General features: G+C 41.0%; 1 protein-coding gene across 5 annotated transcripts in view; it reads right to left on the bottom strand.

The window, feature by feature from the left end:
- Positions 1–10,333: 10,333 nt before the first annotated feature.
- Positions 10,334–25,316, bottom strand: part of pcdh7b (protocadherin 7b) — a 104,950-nt gene continuing 89,967 nt past the window's right edge. For 2 of the 5 annotated variants that reach the window (XM_038731696.1, XM_038731695.1), the window contains exon 3: positions 10,334–14,861. In XM_038731696.1, the coding sequence (XP_038587624.1) occupies positions 14,389–14,861 (473 nt within the window). In that variant the 3' untranslated portion in view covers positions 10,334–14,388. Of the gene's footprint in view, positions 14,862–16,112; positions 16,132–25,316 lie in introns of all 5 variants that reach the window. The other 3 variants (XM_038731698.1, XM_038731699.1, XM_038731700.1) reach the window with 3 other exon arrangements.

Genomic DNA, 25,316 nt, shown 5'->3' with positions numbered 1-25,316 from the left:
CTCTTTATGTGCGTACGCACTGGTCAGAGTTACTTACAGGACCGCACATTTTCCGGTCAAATTTGTTTTTTATAGATCACAACCGTTGCTTGAGAAGTGGCGTACGCACGTTTCCAGCCCTGTTTTGTACATATGCACCGTTTATAAATGACACCCCAAATGTTTATCTAAAAACATGTACAACTAATATAACAAGCCTGTCCAGAACAGAATGTCCATTTGGTCTTTTCAGCCGCACAACATTATGACTCATGTTTCCGTTTATTGTGGCAGCGGCTTCTAGTGGCCGTACAATGCCTCCCTCCTACCCCAAACCTGGGAGGGAGCCACTGTCCTGAACCTCCGTCTTTCCGCTTACTCTTCCCTGAATAAACAGTTTAAACTCTGATCTGCGTTTGGGTCCCCTCTGCCTGAAAGCACCGACATAGATAGCAATTTACCCGTTTTTCGTTCAGGAGGTCAGTATTCGGTTAATATGTAAAACAAGATTTCTTTGTTTTTTTGATTAAATTACCTAACTTGCGTTTTTAACAAACTTGTGTAAGTTATATCCTACTCCTACTCAGCTCTGCAAGTGGCGGCGTGGGAAGCTCGTGCAACCCCCCCCCCCCGGAGGAGCTAGCCAGGCCGGCAAACTGTCCGCTCACAGAGATCTCTGCTCCCACAGTCACACAGACCTCTGCAGCCAGCTCAGAGAGTCGGGTATCGCTGCAGCCACCCGTCAGTCTTGAACGCAGCAGCAGACCCAGCAACAGCAGCAGAGCAAAACACAGCTGCAAGACAGTTTTAATGTTCGTACTGCTGTCATTACATTACAGTAATTTAAATTAAATGAAGAGACATCTGGCTCTTGATGTACAGAAAATTCTTGGCTTGTGAAACTTAAAAAAATAAATTAACAAGAGAAATATTATCAAAAGGGGACTGTCGTTACTTTTTTAATCATTGTTATTGTTATTATTCAGACATTACATTGTTAGTGTACAGTTGTGGTTACAATACTTGCTTTCTGTTGCTTTTATTTTATATAATTATTATTTATGCACCAATATACCAAAGAAAATTACTTGTAAGTTTGAACTTGGCAATAAACCCACTTGAGAACAGCAGTCCACAAACCAATTGGTGACATCACGATGACGTCCACTTATTATATACCGTCTATGATGTCGAACACTTGAACCCAACAGCTGCACAAATCTTCCACATTATTACTGCAAATGTGCTAGCAAATAGGGTTCCCCTCCTTTGTGTCCCTGCGGTCTCCATGTTTTTACACCATGTGATTTAGGTAACAAGACAATGTAATGTCTGAATAATAATAATAACAATAATAACAATATAACAAATACAGGTAATGAATGAAGAACAGGAGGGCTTCTTAAAGAGGTGGTATTATGCTCAATTTCAGGTTCAAATTCTTAATTAGGGGTTGTACCAGAACAGATTTACATGGTTTAAATTTAAAAAAACACCATATTTTTCCTCTTTTTACCCTATGTGTTGTACACTCCGCTCTTGAGCTACAGAATGAAACAAGGTAGTGTGATCCAAATCAAAGCCCCTTCAGACTGCGACTGTAACCTAGCAGATGGTATAAGTTACTCACAAGTCCACAACCACACAACATCATTGTTCCACATCTTACCATCAGGACTAAACCTTGAACTGTTGCCGGTGTTCTGACGATCTATGCTGCCTTGCGCAAATCGATAGACTCGACTCTACTCGGCCCTGCTCCGTTTTCCATTGCAGATAGTACCCAGAGATAGTACGTAGCTTGTCGTCTTAGCGACGCCACACACAACTGCCGTGACGTAATGTTCAATGCGACACACACACACACCAGCGATCCAAACAGCTTTAACTTTTTCAAGTTAAAATGTTTCAGCATTACTCAGAATGTAAAGACAGATAAGCGGTATGAAAACCTTCCAGTCTGTGTGACGGCGGGAGCGGAGGGCTCTGTGAGCGGGCAGCTGGCCGGCCTCACACGCTCCTCCCGCGGGTTGGCACAGGCATCCCCCGCAGCCACTTGCGGAGCTCCTCAACTCCAAAAATATTCAAACACATTTTTGTTCCGCCATCACTTCTCGTAAAACTGTCAATATTGGAAATCTACACAGTTGATTTCTCACCTCAAAACTTCTCAGAAGTGGATTTAGTGATGAAATTCCATACAAAAACTGTAAAATATAAAACTTTCTGTTGCTGGCCTCTGTCTGGCGCAGGTAATGATGATGCAGTGAATAGTGAATATTCTCTCTGATCAATCAGCAGTCTGTGATGTTTTCACGTTACATTTTAGTATCCCTCAGTTTGCTTGGAACCTCAACGGAGGTGAGGTGAGCCTTATGACGCGTTTTCATTGTGACGTCACAAGTAAAGGAAGTGAAGGGCTGGACTACAAATGAGCTGTTTTCAAGTGGTTCAGAGCAGAGTTTTCTGTGGGAGATGGGAACTCCCTTTGGGCTGGACTTTGGGCTTTTTCACTTTGCAAACCTGTTACATGCACAAAAAAGATATATAACTCAATAAAGGAGAGTGGAAAAGCCAAAAAGCACAATACCACCTCTTTAAAGAAGAACTAACAGGTCTGTGAGAGCCGGAATTCTTACTGGTTGGTAGGTGATCAGATACTTATGTCATGCAATAAAATGCAAATTAATTCATTTAAAATCATACAGTGTGATTTTCTGGATTTTTGTTGTTTTGTTTAGATTCCGTCTCTCGCAGTTTAAGTGTACCTATGATAAAAATTACAGACCTCTACATGCTTTGTAAGTAGGAAAACCTGCAAAATCAGCAGTGCATCAAATACTTGGTCTCTCAACTGTAGGTCTGGTAGGGAAACGAAGTTCACAAATGTAGGATATGCTCATATGATTCATAATTGGAGGGGAACTTTTTCTGTTTCAGATTATCTACAAATTCATCAAAATTTGCGTTCAGTTTGGATGAAAACTTATTTAATTTCTCAGTGGTGTGTGGCTTTGTGACAGCTTCATGACTATCGATGGGGCTCATTCTTAGTGTGTATAATTGTCTTAACCTTAAGTGCAGAGGTCTTGTGGAGAAATAAATGAGCTGATCTCCAGGATTGTAAATCACCCGTGAGTGTTCAATGCAGAAGGAGAACTAAACAGGCTAAATGTCAATCAACAGCAGACCATAAAGGGTTAGGTTTAATCCCAATTTTGTCTGTAGGGCTTGCATTGAACTCTATTTCACAATTAACACTTGGTGGCTTCAACACACCAACAATGAGCCAACAAAGGCAAGGAAGAAGTAGACTGCAAGCTGGAAATTTATTCAGCGTGTTTGTTAGGCCACAACGATTTGCACAATACATTTAAGGAAGAAACACTGAATGTAAACCCTTTATTTAAAAGAAAACTCCACAGGTTACCTTTTAATAAATTGGCATTTAATATGTTGAAGGTTAATTAGTGTATAAATTAACCTGAACTTGCTTTAAATCACATTACATGACACTAAGAAAAGCAGCAAAGCCTGTGATTGCTTTGAATGTGAAAAAGATCTGCATCTGCACAACAACCTACTGTAAAGACCCCAATCTAAAGAGCTCTTACCTGAAGAGTTGTAGCTACTCCAAAATGTGGAGTGAAAACATGAAACATAAAATAAATGAAATAATCTTTCAGGATGATTATGATTTTTTGCTGTCAATCATTTTACTGTGACAGCCAGGATTGAAACGCTCTTCTCCACTACTCTATTCAGGTTTGACACTCCAGATTGGAAACTCTACTTAATTCAGAAACCTTGTATTAAGATTGCAAATTCTGCTTCTGCATCTGAAAACTCTCACTCACCACATTTTCTACTGATTATTTTCCCTTTTTAGAATACCCGGGGTCATGTTGAGCATATTTATAATCACACAATTCTCAAGAGTTTTTGATTAAGGGCCTCAAACACAGAATGTTATGCCACATGCCTTGTCAGAGAAGAAGCTATTATACCTTTTATGAAAAGTTGCTCCATTGAGTCACTGCTAAGTAAAATTTAAAATTTCTTTGACAAGGTTTTTGTGTTTGAGAGTAAATTGAGGACTTTGGGCTTTCTAATGAGGAGTTTTCTTTTCCACAACTTCCAGAAGTAAGCAAATTCTGAAGTGAGAGTTAGGCTGCAATAAATAAATGTATCTGTCATTTGTCAAAGCTTATTTTTTACAACATAAAGTCTGGATGTAAGGTGTCAGGGGGCAGGGGTGTCAGATAGGCAATCAACTCAAGTCTCTTTTTCTCAATCCCTTTCCCCCACAGTCTACTGCTGTCTATTTGTCATTTCTCTGCCTCCTCTAGCTCTGTCTCCCCTTTTCTTCTCAACCGCTCACATTCTCTTATGTAAGTAGTTCTCATTAATCACAGCTCGGCTTCAACTACTAAGGCTTTTATGGATTTTTGTCAAATTGCTTCTGCCACATAAATCTAGCACATATAAATTTGTGTGCATTCAACTCACAACTGATGTGTGATTAATGGTTGTGAGTACATTTGCCTGTTCCACTTTTTGGCCTCACAGCAAGTAACAATCATACCTCATTTTTGGTGGGAGATCACATGAAGTGAACTCTGTTGTGGATGCAGGTCATTGTAGGAAATCTATCATGTGACAGCAGGTGGTAAAGTGAGTATGGTGGGGAAAAACTAATGACCTGAAAACTGCAGTAGGTATTTGTCTGCAGCTATAGGAAAAGGTCTATATCAAGCTATCTTATAGCTGCGGCTAGCCTTAGCTAACAATAAAGCTGAGTTTAGTTATTGATTTTACCCTGGTTGTTATCTGTAAATAAAAAATATACCTTTGATGAACTTAAATTTTAGTTATTTGGTTTATTTTTAAACTTAATTAAATGCAGGGTAAATTCAGGCTAAATGCATGCTAATGGTAGCAGGCTTAGCAGATCTCAGTAGGTGCCATCTTATTATTTGACCCTAGTGGATTTCATTGATTTAAATCACATAGGTTATCTTAATGTCAAATTAAATTGTAAATCAATTTAATGTATTGATTTCAATATACATTTTAATAGTACTTAGACAAATAGAAAAAACACTGTAGACCTAAAAATAGTAAAAAGAATATTTAACAAACTAGTTTATTTGGATGAGAAGGCTGAGAGAACAAAACATCCGTCCTCATGTCTAAATGACAAAATTGGCTATATTGTTAATGACTCCCAAAACGACATACACTCACCTAAAGGATTATTAGGAACACCTGTTCAATTTCTCATTAATGCAATTATCTAATCAACCAATCACATGGCAGTTGCTTCAATGCATTTAGGGGTGTGGTCCTGGTCAAGACAATCTCCTGAACTCCAAACTGAATGTCAGAATGGGAAAGAAAGTTGATTTAAGCAATTTTGAGCGAAAATGCCTTGTTGATGCTAGAGGTCAGAGGAGAATGGGCCGACTGATTCAAGCTGATAGAAGAGCAACTTTGACTGAAATAACCACTTGTTACAACCGAGGTATGCAGCAAAGCATTTGTGAAGCCACAACACGCACAACCTTGAGGCGGATGGGCTACAACAGCAGAAGACCCCACCAGGTACCACTCATCTCCACTACAAATAGGAAAAAGAGGCTACAATTTGCAAGAGCTCACCAAAATTGGACAGTTGAAGACTGGAAAAATGTTGCCTGGTCTGATGAGTCTCGATTTCTGTTGAGACATTCAGATGGTAGAGTCAGAATTTGGCGTAAACAGAATGAGAACATGGATCCATCATGCCTTGTTACCACTGTGCAGGCTGGTGGTGGTGGTGTAATGGTGTGGGGGATGTTTTCTTGGCACACTTTGGGCCCCTTAGTGCCAATTGGGCATCGTTTAAATGCCACGGCCTACCTGAGCATTGTTTCTGACCATGTCCATCCCTTTATGGCCACCATGTACCCATCCTCTGATGGCTACTTCCAGCAGGATAATGCACCATGTCACAAAGCTCGAATCATTTCAAATTGGTTTCTTGAACATGACAATGAGTTCACTGTACTAAAATGGCCCCCACAGTCACCAGATCTCAACCCAATAGAGCATCTTTGGGATGTGGTGGAACGGGAGCTTCGTGCCCTGGATGTGCATCCCACAAATCTCCATCAACTGCAAGATACTATCCTATCAATATGGGCCAACATTTGTAAAGAATGCTTTCAGCACCTTGTTGAATCAATGCCACGTAGAATTAAGGCAGTTCTGAAGGCGAAAGGGGGTCAAACACAGTATTAGTATGGTGTTCCTAATAATCCTTTAGGTGAGTGTATATGACTGTTCCACAAAACCACTAGGCTTACCGTTGAAAAGTACCAGTCCAATGACAGGCATACTGGATCTTAGGCTCACCTGACTTAACTCGCCTGACTTGACTTACGTGACTTAACTCACAGCATGTAGATCATTTTGTAAATTATGGTCCCATTTAGAGTAAAATACATGACAAAGCAGGGAATGATTTAGGCCGTAGCTATGTTGTCGCTACCACGGTGACCTGTCAATGTGGAGAGAGGCGAATCATATCGACTGCCCTGTGTGTGTACATTCAACTTGCCGTCAACTTGCTTTTGGGTGCTGCCTGTGTGTTTTGTCTAAGAACTTTGACGCTTTCACAGGATGTTTTCAGTTCCTGAAAGTTAATTGGAACATTCTGGTTACCTAAAACATGTCTTGTTCAGCATTTAACTTTACTAAAAGACACTCTCAGGTGTCAGTCAGGTGTTCATTTTTAAGTACATTTTGCATTAAGCCTGATTTTCACCTGCCAAAATTAGCATCCCAATTAATATCACAGTTGACGTCAACAATGGATGCACGGTGCTAACCAAGCTAGCTAGTTAGCAGTAGGTGATAACTTGAAAGTATGATTTTGTCTGAATATGGTCACTTCTGGTTCCAAAAAACCAAGATGACAAATTTGAGGCTTCAAAACAGTAGTCCACAAACCAGTGTTCAAGGTGACTTCGACCACTTCTTTTATACCGTTTATGCATGTTTTTATATCATACAGCCACTAAAGGTCACCTAACAATAAACGTAAAAATGGGTCATAATAAGCTGCTTGCACTACTGACCCATACATTTTCTGGGTAGGATGGATACTGAAGGTTTCTCTGAGAATCCTGTGAAAATTAAGGTATTTTTTAGGGTTATGTGGCAATTAATTTTTGCGTAAAATAAAAAGCCTTGTCTGTCTTTACTGATTGCTGTCAAGCCTAAAAACTTTAAATCTTTTTTTCTAATCTTTATTGCTTCTGTAGTGCATTGTTCAGGCAATAACAAGTCCGCCATAATTGAAATTACGACATTGCAAAGCAATTGCAACAAATTTACTTAAATGGAAGGATTTCCATCAGACTTCCATTGACTTTAGCAGATTAAATGTGATCACGGGATGAGGCAGTGACTGCACTTTCTCTGTGTGTGTCCATCTCCGCTGTGAAAGCAATAAAATTAACTGTAATGACATCATCCTCAGGGGTGTGATGGCCAGCAAAATAAACACTGATGGAATTTGTGATCACAATTAAATCTAAGTTATTGCAGGAGTTTCCTTATGAACTTGTTTATTTGTTCCATCCACAACACATAAAAAAGTTAGCCCTTAATCCCTCAGTGCATTCGTAAAATAAATATGAAATAGAAATCAATTTAACAAAGCCCTAACTGCTATTCCTTGGATGCCATTTCCCGCGGTTGCGCTAGAAAAATAAAATTCAAAGACAATAAAAAAGTCATAAATTGTGGATATCAAATAGCTTCCTCTAAGGTTTATGGTTCAAATTCCCCTCGCTGATGTGATTTTGAGCCGTTATTTCGCACCAGTGAGCATAAATGGGAATGGAATTTATATTAAAATGGAATATTTCATGTTTGATGTTGGAGAAGTGATCAATGATTTCATTAATTAGCTTTACATATTTGCGCTTGGGGAATAGTACCTTTGATATTCTCTCCATCTCTCTCCAGCCCTATAGCACATCATACTGAGGCTGTTCCCCCTCCTTCCTCCTGCGCCTGCAGTTTTATCTGCCTGTCTGTCCCACACTATCTTTCCTCATAGGCTGGTTGAACACGACACCACTGCAGAATAGACCTTTGATTCAGGTGAATGCCCGATTATTATCAAGGCCTCACCTATGCCTCTTTTAGGGCTCGTATTCTCGCAGCGAAGCCTGTATGGGAGGTCAGTGCGTGGACGGACCGTTTTGCGCGTGGGAGCCTGCTTCCAACTTTGCATTGAGACAGTTGATAACAGGGCAATGTTAGGTATGATTGCGGGTGATAGCTGCCAGAGGGTGTTTGTTGCTGCCAATGAAAAAGTAGCAGGTGCTTGTGAACCTGTTGTGCAGCACTTTGTAGTGATACAATAAGAAAAACACTCCTCAACACCCACACAATCACAACCACTTTAACCCTCATCTTGCCAACATATTTAACATAGAAGGACTAGTTTACCAGGGTCCCTGGGGAATAAACTACTTTAAGAAACAACCATTATAGCAAAATGTTACCTTCTTTCCACTGCAGGTAACCCATAACCCGTCACACAAGTAAAATAACTGTTATCACAATTAGTACCAAAAATTGTATTTACTCTTTAAGAATTTGTACATAAACTGCTTTTTTTTTTCTTACTGTTGCTGGCTCCTCCTACTATCCAGTGATATCAATATACCTAGTAATTTTTGACAATGGCACTTCATCTTATTTATGGTATTGATAGTATTAAGTCACTCTGTTATTCATAAAAAAAAAATATCTAACAACAATGCATTGGTATTCATAGCCTAAACATTAATTACATTCATATTCATTCTAATTTGTCTTAATTTCCTTGTCTCTCAACAGACAAATTTATACTAGCCACTGGTTATTCCATGCCAGGCAATTCAAGAGGACAAGAAAATGAGCGAGACCATTTGCACGTCAACATTATTCAAATCTAGTGTTTCTTAGAAGTGGCATGTATTGAAGACAAACATACAGGAAAAAAACAGTCACACTTTTAAATTTCCAGTTGAAATTGTACATTAACAAAACTTCCTGGCCATATTTCTCTGCAGTTAATCATCCTGGGGATGATATGACACACACTGCCCAGTGTTCTTACTATATTCCTGTGACAGTTCAGAGGAAAACTTTCTCCTAATTATTCAACTATGGAAATGGAATATTTTACAGTGCATTTTAGTTTTCTATTAAGACTCCATTAGCAGATTAAGGGTGTTGGAGAGGCTGCGGTGTGCGGTTAATCAGAGCGAAGGGAAAGGAGTGGAATGGATCTCTAATCACCTAGACTGTAATCACTTAATACACCACTCAGACATACAGGCAAGATAGGAAATGCACTCAGAAACTCACACATAAAGACATACAGTAGGCTTTACACACACATTCAAATGACATGTTGGGAGTAAAGGCCTACATCTAAAATCATTTTTGTTTTCATTGTTACAACACATGGTTCATTCAGTCCTCAAACATGTTGTAATCAAACACTTTTACATTATCATTGGTTCAAATGACAATGTGTTATTAAAAAAAAATGTTGCTCATGGTGAAAAACCCACAGAAAGTTATTACCTAATTCTGTGCTTAAACCTCAGCTCTACTGCTTTTACCCTCTTTCACCCCATTGTTTTGATTTTCCTGCCCCCAAATTCTACTTCTGATCAACCTTGTTTTCAGCCACAGCAGGCAGCCAGAGAAAAAGCTCTAGGTAGGAAAACATTTTTTTTTGAGTTGGTTGAGACCAAAACAGAGCTAAAAATTGAGTGAATATTAGACTTAGGTGGGAACAAACATGACTTCAAATCAATGTTGCTCCATGTCTGCTTTGTGTAAAAAGGGAAGCCTCAGCTAACATGTTACCCATAACTAACTTATTAATTGATGTCTGACTTTTAGCTTGCTTTGCTGCCAAAAACTCAATTAATGCAATTTTAAATAACAGTCATATGGAGAATATAGATTAATATTCTACAATATCAGAATAATATTAGTATTCTGTAATACTGTATATTTCATGAAATTAAACTAGTTTGTTTAACATACTGGGATTGATGCTGCATGTAAGTGACTGGAATACAGTCTTTGCATGTACAATAATATGACAAGCAGTAATTGTTGGAGTTCAGTCAGATAAGTGTAGTGACCACCAATGACTTTAAAAGGCAAGTAATTAGAGAAGTGCTTTAGTACTAGCATTATGTATTATGGTATTGCTCTTTGAGCAATTAAAGGCTCTTAAATTTATATTTTTTATTCCAAAAGCAATGAAACCAAATAGACTGGAAAGACAGAATTTGTTTTACCATGTTATATTTTAATTTCTGCAGAGACAAAAATGACAAGCAATTTATTTACACAAACCTGTACAAAAGCAAATTAAATTATGTAAAATATCTCATAAATAGAAGTGGACTTGCGTTCAATACACTTTGCCATGTTCAGCTAAGCTGCGTGCATAGTGACTCATATTAAAACGATGATAATTTTGTTCCTCAATTTCTATATCAACATCCAAGTCGCAGGACAAATAGTAATGGTTAATATTACAAATCTCATTACACACTGTGAAGGCTATATGAATAGAGGACAGCGCATACTGAACACACACCTCGGGCAGCAAAATCCAAACAATTTGATGGCACGTGTTCCGTACTTCATGTTTCCTGTCAAATGTCAAATTCCATCATAATACCACGTCGTCCAGATTTCTGCAGCAAGTTACCTCAGTAAATACCAGGGAAAAAAAATGTCTGTCAGAAATGAACTAGTGTACTAGCGTACACTGTATTCAGTGTACACTAGTTGCCAATGTACGGCATTTTAATGACTTCCCGTTTTGTCTGAGGTTCACGCTGCAGAGTCTTTGTTTCCACTTCATCTGATCTAGAAATTCAAAGCATCACCTTGAAATATAATGGCAAACATCACACTGCACTTATTTGTAGGACAGGGTTTCATCACCTACTGATATGCATATACTGTAAATCTGTGTACGAGCTTTGTGTGGCTCGGCACATCCTGAGGTGTGTGTTCTGTCAGCTCCTCTCCCTTGCAGCTTTTTTTTTTTTCATCCCACACTTCCACTCCTCCTAGTAAACCGTCACATTAGCATTTTTATCTCTAGGCTCAATCAACTCTCAGCAGTCAAATGTCTCCAAGCATTTTTTTTTCTTTTTTTCCGCCCTCCTTCTTTCTATGATTCTATATCAGTCCTAGAGCTTGTTTCATGCACAGAGAGGGTTACTTAACCTCTGATGTCATACATGTACATGAGTGGAACACGACAAAAAAATCCATTATATCATTATTATTACTACCAACAAGCAACTTTTTAATGTACCTGTACTCATTCGGTAATGCACTATGCTAGGAATGGATATTTCAACAAGATAATTGAACCCACTGAACAATAGTCATTTGAATATTAGACTTACAGGCTCACTGACATTTGACTGGTTGTCTTCCAAGAAGCCTTTGACATCATGGGATTTCATCTAAGATATGCAAATGTATTTCAGTCCATTCTTAAATGCCACCCCATCTACTTTTGTAAGCATGTCAACATAATTGTTTATGCACCATTCCAAACCAACATTTAAATCATACCAATTGGTATAAAAAGGCACAATTGCATATTTGCATTCACTCTAGTATTTTTTATGGTTGTTTTTTTCTTTTTTCAGAAGCACTCTAAATATACAAAGTGGCACCAGATAAAGAAAAAAAGTAAAACACATACTACATTGTCATGATCATTTCCACGGTTTTGACTGTTATCATGTAACAAATCAACGTATGGGATTACAAAGTAAAATACAAGATGAAGATAAAAAATTGCAAATTTCATGGTATAAAGTTGAAGTAAATGAAACATGAAAGATTTGTATTCGTGGGGTGATATAAGAGACAATGATGATATTTGATTAAGTATGAAAAATGTTTTAAAAAATCAAAATCAACTGTATGGTCTTAACTCATGTACTAAGTTGTACTACATGTTTCTTCAGGTATAACAAACGCAAGCAACAAGGTGGATTTCCATGTTTACAGGGAAAACATTTTTTTGTACATTTTGTTTTACAGTTTTTTTCTTCTTCCTTCTCAGTAAGTGAAGTAAGTTCCCATTAAACGTGCAGTAAAAAGTAAATATTTATGTATACAGTTGATAAGTATAGGAGCACTTTCTTTCGAACAACGAGTAGTACTTACAGACTATAGATTGCCGGAATGCAGAAAAAGCAGCTCCGGTCAAACCAAAGGGGTTTTGCTAACATACAAAAAAGTTCCATTGCATCTGATATTCTTTTGCTTCATTACAGTCATGAAATTTTGCGCCTCTGTAGCTGCGAAAAAGAAACATCACTGTAGACAGGGAGGCACAGCATCTCAACATTGTCTTGTGTCTGTGTGTATGTGGTCATTAAGCGTCAGCTCTGAGGATGGTAATTGATGGACGTTTTGTTGAGACATCACATTCTTATCATTCAGTCTCAATCCTTCATTAAAAAAGGCTTCATGTAACGTGTACTTAAAGCAGAGTTTCCAAGAAAGCTATTTGTGTGTGTGGAATACGGGGAATGCTTCATCCTGTTTGCGAAGCTTTGGTTTCACTTTGACACTATTTTTCTCAGCATGTAATCCAAAAATCTGTTATCTGCATGTATACAGACATTGCCTTTTGATTTATCGCCAGTGAGCTGATTCTTACATTCGTGCTCAAAGATGCCATCGCCATGTGCTATGGAAAGCAACATCTACTAGCGCTAAAAAGGACTCTGGGACTGCCATGTGTGGGTTAATGTTACCTTGAAGGCTTGAGAAGAAGTGAAAAAGAAGTTGATGCTTGTTGGTCAGATGTACATTATGATATTTATTGCTCAGTCTATAACACAACAAAAAAGAAATAACAGGAAAAAGCTGTCTTTGCAGCTGTTTGTTGGACCAGCTTGGCCATGTTTACACCCTCCTAAGCATATTATCTGTGTACATCTACAGTATACACTAAATATAGCCAAAACACACACACTATATACTGCATATCTGGCCCATACACACATACAATTTCAATTGCACCTCCATCATTTTAATCTCGGCATGCCACACACTGTGCTTACCCAGGACTTTCAGTCAGTACAGCATTGCCACTGGCCTTGGTTAGATGAATCAGCTTTTCTGCTTCTGTGTATGTGTGTCTGCATGTGTGATTGAGAAAAACAGGGTAGAACTTTATATAAACAGTAGAATCCTACTGAGGTGATCTGAATATGCACAACCACCTACACACATGCTTTTCCAGCCGATGCAGCAATAGGTCATGGCTCTAAGATTTTGCATCTCTTAAGAGGGTTTGGTCAAAGACAAAGAACGAGAGACTGAGGAAAGGTAGCAAGACAAAAGGGAATGAGAGCAGATAGCGTTGTTGCTATGGTCCAATGTTTATGTACAATGAGTGACTTTTCCACTTGTGAAGAGCGTATGCACTGGTAAGTTGGAATCAGTCATCATGTATTCATCATAGTATACCAGCGACTTTGTAGTCTGAAGCAAGGGGTTGTTGCAGCAAATTCCATTGCCTCCTTTGTCTGTCTGAGAATCTTCATTTCAAGAGAGGACTGAGACAAGTGTTGCTTTCTGTGTGAGTATTTAAAGCTTAGTCTTTCCCGTCTTCATAAGATTAGAATAAGGTCAAGTTTTGGTCTGCTGTTGAGCAACTTTTATCACAAACAGTCAAGATGACAGCTCGGTATGATAGAGACCATTATGTCCAATACATTGTTGCAGCCACTGAACATCATGACCACAGTGTTGCACTGTTCTGAATAAAAAAAGGCATAACCATACACACTGTGAAGTCAAAATAGTCCACATGTACAGCTTCGTTTCTAGAAAAAACATAAACTGAAAAAGAATTGATCTCTTTTTGTACAGTGTCATCTTCGGGGAATGTGGCCTTCACGGGGGACAGGGGGTAATGCATGCATGTACTGTATATGTAAAATGAGTTGATTATTGTACAGATTGACTGTCAGGCAGCAGATTATGTCCCAAGAGCCCAACGCCAGTAGAACAAGTCCATTAATTCCCGCAACAGTTCTTCCTCCTCCTCCTTTCTCCCAGGTCATGGCCGGAATTAGCACTTTAAAAATGGTACTATGTTTATATATCCACTTTGATTTTTCATTAAGGAGCTGTCGTAAAAGTCTTTGGAGAAAATTTAGTCCTACCTTGCATGGAACAAGGGTTGCTAATAGCTCTAGAACTGTAACGGTGGTGGGCAAGCAACTATGCTTAGTGTTGTATTAGAATGCCATATGTTGTGGCACAGCAGGTGTGTCTAACCCTCCCAGCTCACAGGTACACCTCCCGCCGCGTCAGAGTACCACAGGACGTCGGCTTGTACTCCCCAGTGGGTGCCAGAGGGATCTCCTCGGTGGGGTGGCCCAGCGCCTCCTCCCCACTTCCTGGCGAGCCGTAGGAAGGCGAGCCGAAGGCCTCGTAGGAGGAGGAGGAGGAAGCCATCTTCTTGTTGAGCAGGTTGCGATTGCGGTCGCCCATCATGTGAGCGGCGGTGGGGTCTCCGTTGGCCATGGCGGCCATGGCGAGGGTCTCTTGGCTGCCGGGCTGCTCTGCACTGCTGCTGCCGCTGCCGTTGCCGCTCATGAAAGTGGAAAGCTTTGGTTGTTGGGGGATGGTGGTTGACTTGGATGGCCTTCGCTCAGGCGACGTGCGCACAGGCATCCAGCAGGAGTCCGAGTGGCCGTACTCGTCGCATTCCCGGGTGCACTTGCCAGTCATGGCTACGTCAGGCAAGGGCCGGGCGTCTAGAGGGAGCAGAAGGAGAAAAATAAAAGTAAATGATACTGTTTGTTTCACTGAAGCGGGATATTTAATGGTAAACTAACACTTTTGACTACATACATTTCCCAGCACTAAGTGTTTGGTGTGGTATGTGTCACATGACTTGGCTATTATGAGTTCCTTCATTAGATGCGTGAATCTGTATTTTCTCCCTAATGATGTCATCACCGCATCTGAATGTTAATGGAGAAGGTGAAAAACAATAAAAACTGGTCATGATGATTACCAGGGATCTATTGTCACATCTGTTGTAGGTTCTGAGTTGTATCATTAGTGGATAGTATCAAACTTGTGCGGCTAAAATTGCATGTTTACATGCAGAACCCATACCACATGACACAAACAGTAACAGAAAACAACAATGAAAAGAAGACTCCACTGGCTACGACAACAGCCTCAAACTAAAACACAGTGGCGTGAATCAGAGTTGAAATAATGTCATGCTTCAAAACATGTTTGTGCTGAGAGGGGAACGGAAAGGCAGGGGCAGCGATGGAGAGAGTAGGGAGGAGATCAGTTTGTGTTTTTCAGTTTGCCCTAATCTAAAATTTAAGATGCACAATTAGGGCCTGCTTCTGTGTGTGTTTGCGTGTCTGTATTGTGAGGATATTTGTGAGATCGGAGCACCAACAACACCGTATTTTCTTATCTGGTGATTGACAGACGGCAATCACATTCTGATCTAAGTAGCTTAATAGCTTTGTGTGGCTAAAGCGCCCTGATATCCTCTTAAAATCCACTAATAGGGGTCTTAACCAATTACCTAGCTGGGAGCTGGCCTCAGATTAACTACGTCTACTGTATTATTGTGGAAAGCAAATTATGTTCTTACAATGCTACACAAGGACAACAGGTTTGACAGATACCCTACAGACTACTGTAAGACAGTGCAAGAGTTTATACCAGTGCAATATGTGAAAGATAATTATCCCAAATACAGCAAACCAAAGCTGGTTGGCTGGCTCAGTATCACACAAAAATAGTAAGGAGTGAAGGAAGGAGTCTACTCCAAAGCCCTGACCAAATGCACAGTGCCAGAGTTAATAGAGTGCCAATGTTATAGAGATGCTATGTTAGATGTAATTTCTTCATGACCTGATGCGAAGTATGGAAAACCAAAATCAAGCAAAAGCGAGGGTGAGTGCAAACCAAGCATGCCTTTGCCCATAGTAAAAAAAAAAAAGAAAAACAAAAGAGTTTGGACCATGGCTTACTTTTAATGCTCTTTTTCTCCTGTAAAAGAAAAAATAGAACAGAAATCACTCTTTATGTTTTGCACTTCTGCAATAATATATAGATATATTATACTGTATGAGAACCCTTAAGCAGCATTGATACTGGAACTAAAAGACACAACATCACCAAAACAGTGTTATGCAGAGCAGACACATGACTGAGGACACAATACAGCCGACAGCAAAGAAAGAGGAGACAGGAAAAACAGAATGGAGTAGTCCTACTGATTTGAATATTTAATCAACACATGAACTATGAATTATGAATGCCTTTCAGCAAAACTTTGGCTATTACTTCAAGAGTGCCATTCCTGTGCTGCCGAAATCTTATTTCTACTAAATACCTATTAAAGTCTATTTTCATGTCCCAAATTACCTTTGCAAAGCATCAACTAATGATTGCCAGTCAATAGATCAGGGAGCAACTGCCACTTGATAGAAAAATCTAACTTTTTGTCATTACAACTGAGCAGTTCTTTTTAATGATATGTAAAGGGCTAACTCCATGAGAAGTAATTCAAGAAAATAAAACAAAATAGAGATGAAATGGCAATCGCAAATAGTTGACATGCCAGCTGATGCGTTGAAAATGATAACAATGGTGACTATGGATCATGGCATGGAAGAAGAGACGTCTTTGTCTACCCCTCCCTCCTTTTCCTCTGTCTCAGCTCAACAAACAAAGCCATCAAAGAGACGAGCAGATACCAGGTACTGATTGAATTGCTCATTTACACCTACGATTGAGCCATCAGGCTACCCACAATGCGCAGTGGCTCTCGCGAGACCTCCGCGTCCTGCTCCTGAATGCTCATCAGATTGCCTCCTCACCCAAATCAAACTAGGGAAAAAATCAGCAGGGAGGACCTCTGCCCCGCACGGTGTGTTGTGTGTACCGAAAAGAGGCTGATTATTTCCTAGCCATGGTCGATTGACTCTGCAGGCTTGCTCAAGATGAAGACGTCTCTTGCTGAGCTAATGAATTGGGCTGCTATTTCAAAGCAAAAGTGCTCAGTTTTTTTTCTTTCCTGTCACCTCCCCTTGAGGTTTGGCCACCAATACAAGTACTTTAAAACCACTTAAATCTGCCCTGTTGCTCTGGACAATAAGTAGGCTAGAGTCAGATTCAGTCTGGACTAATACTTTTACCTGATTGTTTAGGAGTAGCTGTGGGTAATGCTAAATTAATTTTAATGTAATTAATTTATTTGTTCAATTCACCACCGGGAAATATACTATTTATATATCCAATTTCATCATATTTATTATTTATTACTTTATTATTTATTCTAGAAAGAATAAAAACGAAGAATAGAAAGAAACATCACACTTCTCTCTTCTCCACTTTTCTTGCTGGCTTTGATTCAAACTTTACAACAAATCTAAAAATGTAAGGCGGCAGACTAAAAGCAAATGTGTTACAACTTGGCTGGAAAATAATTACTTGTAATTGTTTCCAGTATTTCTATGGAGAAGGCACGCAACATTGCTTCTAAACATGTCCACGGGCCCTTTCAAGACCCAATTCAGGAATCAGGATGTATCTTCAAAGAAAAGCCCTTAGAGCACACACAGCACTGTAGCAGGCTTTTGTAACATATTCACAAACCTCCTGCGAGCACATACTATCAACCACAGCATCACACAATACAAGTGGGTCACTCTGCTGTGCAACACTGAGAGTTGAACAAGGAGGCCCTCCATCCCAGGTTATGTCCCCGGGGCTCAGGCCTTGTTATTTGGGGATCCAGAGCCAAAAAACAGTGGCACTGTCTGGGTGCCACGGGCAGGGCCCGCTATCTCTGTTGCTGGGAGAGAGGGGAGCTTTCAGCCAAGCTGGTCTGCCTATAATGGCCCACAATGCAAGCCATTAGCCCCCTTTTACATTCACTCAAAGGCGGCTTCCGGATGAGAGAGAGAGGTGGATGGGGGAGTGATTGGCAGATGAGTTTGAGGGGCGATGGGCAGAACGGGAAGAGCAGCAGCTTTCCCTGAGATGTAATTCCACATGGACAAAAGTCGTGCGCTGCTGAAGTGACGATTACCCAGTGAGACGCCACTCTAGAGCAGTGCTCTGAGATATTTGTGCCTCATGCTGTGTCTATTCAAACTTTCTTCATTTTGTGCAGGCTGAAAGTGGGCCAGTGGCTGCACTGGTTGAGCTGTGGCTTTTCTTAGCTGGCTTCAGTCAGCCACCCTACCAGCTGACTAGCTTACACTGTGGGATATTTCAAAGAACCTCCGGTGCTGGTGTACAGTAGCGATTTGATGCAGTGTCTTTAGCGCTCGCTAAGAAATTACAGTGGTAAGAAAAAAACGGAGGGTTAGACTGTCATCGCTTCTGGGCATGTGCATGCTAATGTCTGTTGCGTGGGCATTTCTGGGCAATTACAGTTTAGTGTTTGTTTGTGTCATAGTACAGTACACTGTGTTTTCACTGTGGCATGTCAGCAAAGTCCACTTGCCAGTCCGCACTCATCTACGTCACCATCACTTCTTCCTCTCCTTCCGCTCGCTATGACCCACCGCTACACAGACTGAAGCTCTGTGACTTTTTGCCCTCTTTTTTTCTGGCTGGCAGATTCAACCCAAACAGCTGAGGAAGGGATAGGAGGGAGAGATGGGGAGAAAAAAAGAATGAGAGGGAAGAGGACAAAACAGAGGTGATGTGCCTGTGTGCATTTTTTTGTGTATGTGTGTCTGCGCTGTGTCTTTGACAGACATTGCAGTTGGCTGGACAGCAGATAGGGGTCAGCACAGAAAGGGAGGAGGAGGGCACGTGGGAGAGGATGAAGACAGGGATGATGAAGAGAGGGAAGGATGGATAGAAAGAGAATAAAGGAGAGAGTGAGAGAGGAGAGTGTATGTGCTGAGTATAGCAGGGTCAGGGCCTGGGAGAAGGGAAACAGCAGATTGAGTGGAGAAGACAGCATGGCTGCCTCTGGGCCGTCACAGGCCAAACACACTGCCAAAGAGAGCAGTGGAGAGGAGAGGAGAGGACAGCGTAGGAGACAGGAGGAGAGGAGAAAGAATTGAGGACATTAGCAAAGACAAGAGGAGAGGAGAGGAAGAAAATACACAAGAGTATCACAGGAGGAGAAATAGTGACAATGAAGGGAACTTTGATAACAGAGGTTGTACTGTAAATAATTCCTGGTAACATGTGCTCTGATTAACTCAGCCTGCTTAAGGTTTCAAATTATCTCTCTAACAATGACATCCTGTGTGCAGGTAGATGCCAGGCGCCACTCATCTCTCAAGTAACTCAATCTAATATTCTTCCATCACATTCTCTACATTAAGAAAACACTTTAACATAATGTCGTTTGAGTCAGCCATCCACATGGTTCCAATTTGAAGCCCAAAATGGAACATCTTCTCAATCAAGACAAGGGAAAAGACGATTTGCCAGGGCTCGGGCAAAAAAGGCACGAGAGGGCGCCTGTGTGAGAACAGTGGGTCTAGCTTGGAAATGGGCTTGTGATTGCCTTGCACCCCTCATCAAAGGCCTCCTTGTATGAACAGATCTATTTCGTACAGCAGAGCAATCAGCGTGAAGATGACAGTGTACATTGCTGGGTGTCATACAGATTACTACGTGCGGCTGAGGGAGGGAAAATGAAATATTTATCCTGAAAAACTGGCTGTTGGAAATAGTCAGGCCTTTGTGACAATATAGGAGAGGAGAAAAGAAGGAGACAAATGAAAAGTGATACAAGGAGATGGCAGCGACAAGAGACCTGAGATAGGACTGGAACTGAAACCAACAACAACGGCAAAGCGAGCGAGCGTTCTCTCTGCAGCTGTCTTTATTCTTTCTCCCTTTCTACTCGTTCTCGCCTCTAATGGGGTCCCACTTAATTAGGGGAAACTTGCCGACTAATTATGGTGCAAGGGTGAGTCTCCCCGTGTTTGTCTGTCTCGCTTTTGCAGGGCCCCTGCGGCATTGCTCGCAGCTGAGAGGTCCTCAGCATCAAAGACAGACAGGCAGACAGACTCTCGCACACACAACTGAAGGTGGCTGTGGGGGACGAAAGGAAGGAAATGTAGAGACCGAGAGAAAAGAAAGAAAGCGGGAGAACGGTCTGAGAGGAGATAATAAGGTGAGGGAGGACGTGTTCCTGGAGAAAGGCGCGGCGAAGAAAAAGAATAGGTGCTAAATTATTAACGCCGTGACAGCGAGTTCAGACAGAACAATATCCACAGGAAAAAGAGATATTTGTCTTTCTCTTGCTGAGATGTTTGCCAGACAATTAAGGAGGGACGGAGGAGAGAAAGATATGCAGTGGCGCAGGGGAAAATGAGAACAAAAGGGGAGTCCTGGGGAGCGATGACCTTTGAAAACGCAAGTCATGGCGCGCACCGCTAGCTATGGCATTAATTGATGACATTAACGTCAGCAGTGGAGACTTTTTCAGCGGCACATTAAGTAAAATCCAAACCTCAAACATGTAACACCCTTGTTGGTCCAGTTAAGCTAATTTTAACCCAAGGAGCAGAAAGTAATGCAGTTTCTATCTTAATTTCAATTCTATACTTAAAAAATTCAGTTCATCCTTAATGCTTTCATACAAATCACACCCTGATCATGAGCCTACGTAACCCACATTTGCCCTTTTTACACCATACCCCTTTTCAACGCTGGCATCTTTTCCGCGTAACCTTTTGGCTTTAGCAGTGCTGCTTATAGGCCAGCTGGAGGAATGCTGTTAAAAGTGGCAGCAGGTGATCTATTCTCTGCCTTCTGAGCTTCTTGAAGTATTTGCTGCCTGGCAATGCAACTAAGGGAATAATCTGGAACCCACGCCATGCCTCGAGAAGTGCAGGACGGGCGCAGAGAAAAAACAGAAAGGAGAAGTTGAGTGAGTGAGAGAAAAGATACAGAGCCCTGATCGAGTTTTGTAATGAGCTGTCACGTCCTTTTGCCTCGCTTTTCGAGATGCCCAACCTCTGTGTGAACACACACATAAAAAATACACAAGGCCCTCCAGTACTTATAGGAGACATTTTTTAGGCTAAGTGTAGGTACGATGACGTCACTTCCTTTTTGTTCTTCCCTTCTTAGCTTCTGCTGCTGCCCAAACGCTGAGAGCATTACAATAACACTGCAGGTAGGCATTATAGGTATGATATGGCTGTTTTTCTCTTCCAGCAGGGTCAGTACTCTTTCTGGAATAATGAATGTAGTGCGGACTGCTCCTGAGGTAATTAATTGAGGAGAGATTAACTAGCATAATTTAATTCTGGTGACGATCTGTCAGCCAATTACCAAATGCGGCTTGCACTCTCCCGCCCCTTTGCGCATGTCCTCTCTCTCTCTGGGTCTCTACCTCTCTCTACCCATTCCAAACAGTCAGCACTCAAGCCCATAAGTAAACTGTCCTGGCATGTCATGCTCCCTCATTCATATTGCATGCATATGCATGCTCACATGCATGTGCAGGCGAAGCTTCACATACAGCAGGTGCTTGTCGTGTTTACCGGAAACATGTTTCGTCGCTCTCTTTCAGGTATGCACACATAAATGCAGACACTACAGACTGTCCTTAGAGCACTTCTCACCCTCTGACCTCATCTATAAGTAGAACAACAGCAGGATGATGTGGAGAGGGGAGAAGCGGAGTGACTCATCCACTCTGCTAATAAGAATGATGGTGCTGGCTTCCTGCCACACACGCAACACTACAGAAACAACGCCTATCTCAAAAATACCTCCTAAAAAATTTCTGAAATCCATAAAAAATTGATTTTCTCATCAGGTTTTTCACATTATCCTTGAAGCCTAATGACCTTTACTAGCTGCAACAGTTCACAGTTTTGTATAAGTAATTCATTTATGACTGAAAAAAATACCCAATTACAGTATAAAATAAAGCACTGTGTCTTGTTTTCTTCGGCATGGCACTGAGCTTATACAGAATACTCTGGAAGACCTGTAAGGATTAGCATTAGCCGCTCTGCTATGGTGCACTCATGCAACACTGCTGGCAACCGATAAAACAATATGGCAGTCTCAGCTCATTTTCACACAACACAGACACTGCGTGGTTGTAGCAAACCTTACATTAACCATGCAGTGTGTGTGAAGCTTATGTGTGTGTGTGTGTGTGTGTGTGTGTGTGTGTGTGGATGCTCTGCATTCCCAGCCAGACAAGAAGAAAAGCACACAGCATTATTTGATAAGACAAACACAGAATACGGATGAAGGGGTGGTGGGTGTGTAGAAAATGGTAGGGCTTACTGAGCTACTGTGAGTGTGTGAGCAAGGGGTTAAATCAGTAAAAAATGTGTTTGTTTTTTTTACTGTTTATTTTTCCTCTAAATTCTTTCTCTCTCACACACATACACACCATCTTTCCCTCTCTCTCCCTCTCTCTCTCAGTCTTTAGAAAAAGAAGTGTCATTGCTTCTTCTCCACTGTTACTCTTATCGCACACTCCCAGGCACACTCACACAATAGCCAGTTTTACACCATTAAATGGTTATTTGTCAAAATATAATTTTGATTAAATCCTCCCTAAAATAAAATAAGAGACAGAAAGAAAGAATCCGTGATTTGTGCTTTTTACCGATCGTACTAATCAGAGAAAACATTTTCATTGTTAGGCATAACAAGAAGTAAGAGTTTTGTAGATTGCTCAGGGTAGTTTAAAAAATATGATAGCAACTGAGGCTTTGGTGGATTTTGTTTTATCTGATGCTGTTAAAATGAATGGTGACTGCCCAGAACATAGTTCAAGTTTAGCACATGTTCAGCCCTAAGAATCATGTGAAATATGAAGCTTTTACAAGAAGTATTTACCACTTGGCAAAGACACTAGCAGTAGATCTGCAGCAGAATTTCATTATGTGTCTTAAATTTAGTATGACCTACATATCACAAAAAAAAATGTTGTATTCATGCATTGCATCATCTCTATTTCAAAATTGAAAGAGCTAAAAATAAACCAACTCCATATTTTTGTATTTGCAATAAAAAAAAATCGACAAAATAAAAGTAAATAATCCAACAGTCTGTCCTCCCAATACATAATGCACTCCCCCAGCACTTGATGTCTAAAATAATGGTTCCACTTGTGATAAGTAGTTAGCAGTGGCGGGCTAGCTAGCTACCTTGTGAGTCAGCCAGATAACACCCACTATCTACCATGCTTGTCATCCTGAGTGCAGCAAGTAGCTCTCAGCTGCTAGCACATTCTAGGCCAGAGCGAGCTAGGCCTGGTGAGTCACGACCTTAATGGAAAGCTAGTGGTGGAAATGTGGTGGGGGTAATTATGCTGACCTCAAGGGACAGGCTTTCAGTTTTTCAGCGTGTGGGCTCATAAACAGGCACAGTGAGCTCCACTCCAGGGCAGAAAAGGCAGATTATTCGGGGGACCATGTTTTCCAGAGGGATTCGTTTTCTGTGATTCAGCAGGTTCACAAAGGACTCTCGTGTTTTACCTTAAAACGCTCAGGGAAACTGAGCTGATTGAGGTGGAGGTTGAAGCTTCCTTACTGACTTATTGCAAATTCTACCTTTACTTAAATTTGAAAAAAACATGGGAGAACATTATGCACATTAAAATACTGGCATATTTAAAATCTCCTTTAACAATATGTAGTCTATCAAAAATGTAATAATCATCTAGCTGGACTGTGGATTCAAGATGAAAATGCTGCCTTTAACCTTTTACTAATCTTTCGTGTCTGTTCTGTTATGGTGACTTTTAACTCACAAGCTTAGATTAGATTCAGATTAAGACACACTCCCAGGCTTTACGGTGTAATGACCATGGTAACCAAACAAGTCATCAGACAGGTTTCGGAAAATTCTCCCTTAAGAACAGACAGAACACCTACAGGGACGGGTAAAAACAAACTGCATCAAACGGCTCTGCACAGTGCAGCCCCTTGATGAAAGTGCTAAAAGGATGTGCCAGTCAGCAAATAGGTTCTACAGCACCTCTTTAATGTATCCTTGAGTCTGACCAGGGTGCCTCTGCTGTGTACAACCTCCCACAGAGTTTGAGTGTTCAAAAATGGAAGCAAAGGCTTCTGTGACAGCATGAAGGCCTTATCCTACGAAGCCGACATCTGGTTAATGAGTCTCGGTTACCTAAGTTTGCATACTAGTCATATGTACCAAAACGTCCAGATATACTGCATGATAACAAAATGTCATCATATATTGGGCTCATTCCCACTAGAAAAGGCCTGGGAGCTTGGAGAGAACTGTGATCTTTGATTTCTTGAGTGCCTTAAACACTATCCAGCCCCACTCTTGCTCAGGCAGAAGCTCAGAGCGATACAGCCTGATAACGCCAAGGTGTCCTGGATTATAGACTATCTCGCAGATAGGCCGCAGTTTGTACCCTCCCCGAGCAGTATATTGGATTTGCTGCTGCAGAGAGGCACTGTGCTGTCACCTTCCTTATTCACTCTCTATCTTTGACTTGAGACTCAACTGTAGGTCACGCCACCTCCAGATTTTCTCTGATGATTCCTCCGGTATGGGATGCACCCGTAAGGGGGAGGAGGAGGTGTATGTGAGCCTGGGGATCTCTGCTGCGTGGTGCAAGGAGGGCCATCTGCAGCTGAACATTTGTAGAATGAAAAGGCTCACAAAGAGGGTTTCTGATGGATGAGACCTAGTGACGCCTGTCGTCCTAGATTTTTCTCTTATCCTCTGCACATTATACTTTGTAACCTTATTCGTACTTTTCATGGCTCCATCATGTGTTTTGACGTTGACAGCATTAATAAGAACAAATAATAATGCATGTACACATTTTTCTGTTACATATATGTACATGTTTCACCAGCTAAGGGGGTGTCAACGACAGTGTCACACCACATATTAAACATTCATCAGTGATGATTCTGTTTCCAGCTACAAACGCCACAGGGAGACAACAAGGCTCTTTTTAGCCCTTGCTCAAAAAATTGCCTCCTCTCCTTGAAGCTCCAAATCTAGATTTGAATCCAAGTGGAAACAGGGAAACAAGTTCCACGTTAACATCCGCACGTATCACACGGATGAAAAAGAAAGGGAGATGACTGGAAGTGAAAGCAGCCCTCAATTCAAGTCACTAACCATGCCCGTCTTTCAACCCACAACACACACCCTTTTTAACAGGCCAGTTTAGCAATATAGAAGTACAGCACCATGGCTACAGCCATACACAGTGTATTATTTAAAGC

The sequence above is a fragment of the Micropterus salmoides genome, unplaced genomic scaffold (genome assembly GCF_014851395.1).
Source record: "Micropterus salmoides isolate LMB-PRFRI ecotype aquatic unplaced genomic scaffold, ASM1485139v1 Ms_hic_scaffold_2, whole genome shotgun sequence".
NCBI classification, from domain to species: Eukaryota; Metazoa; Chordata; class Actinopteri; order Centrarchiformes; family Centrarchidae; genus Micropterus; species Micropterus salmoides.
This window is presented reverse-complemented; position numbering and strand designations above follow the sequence as displayed.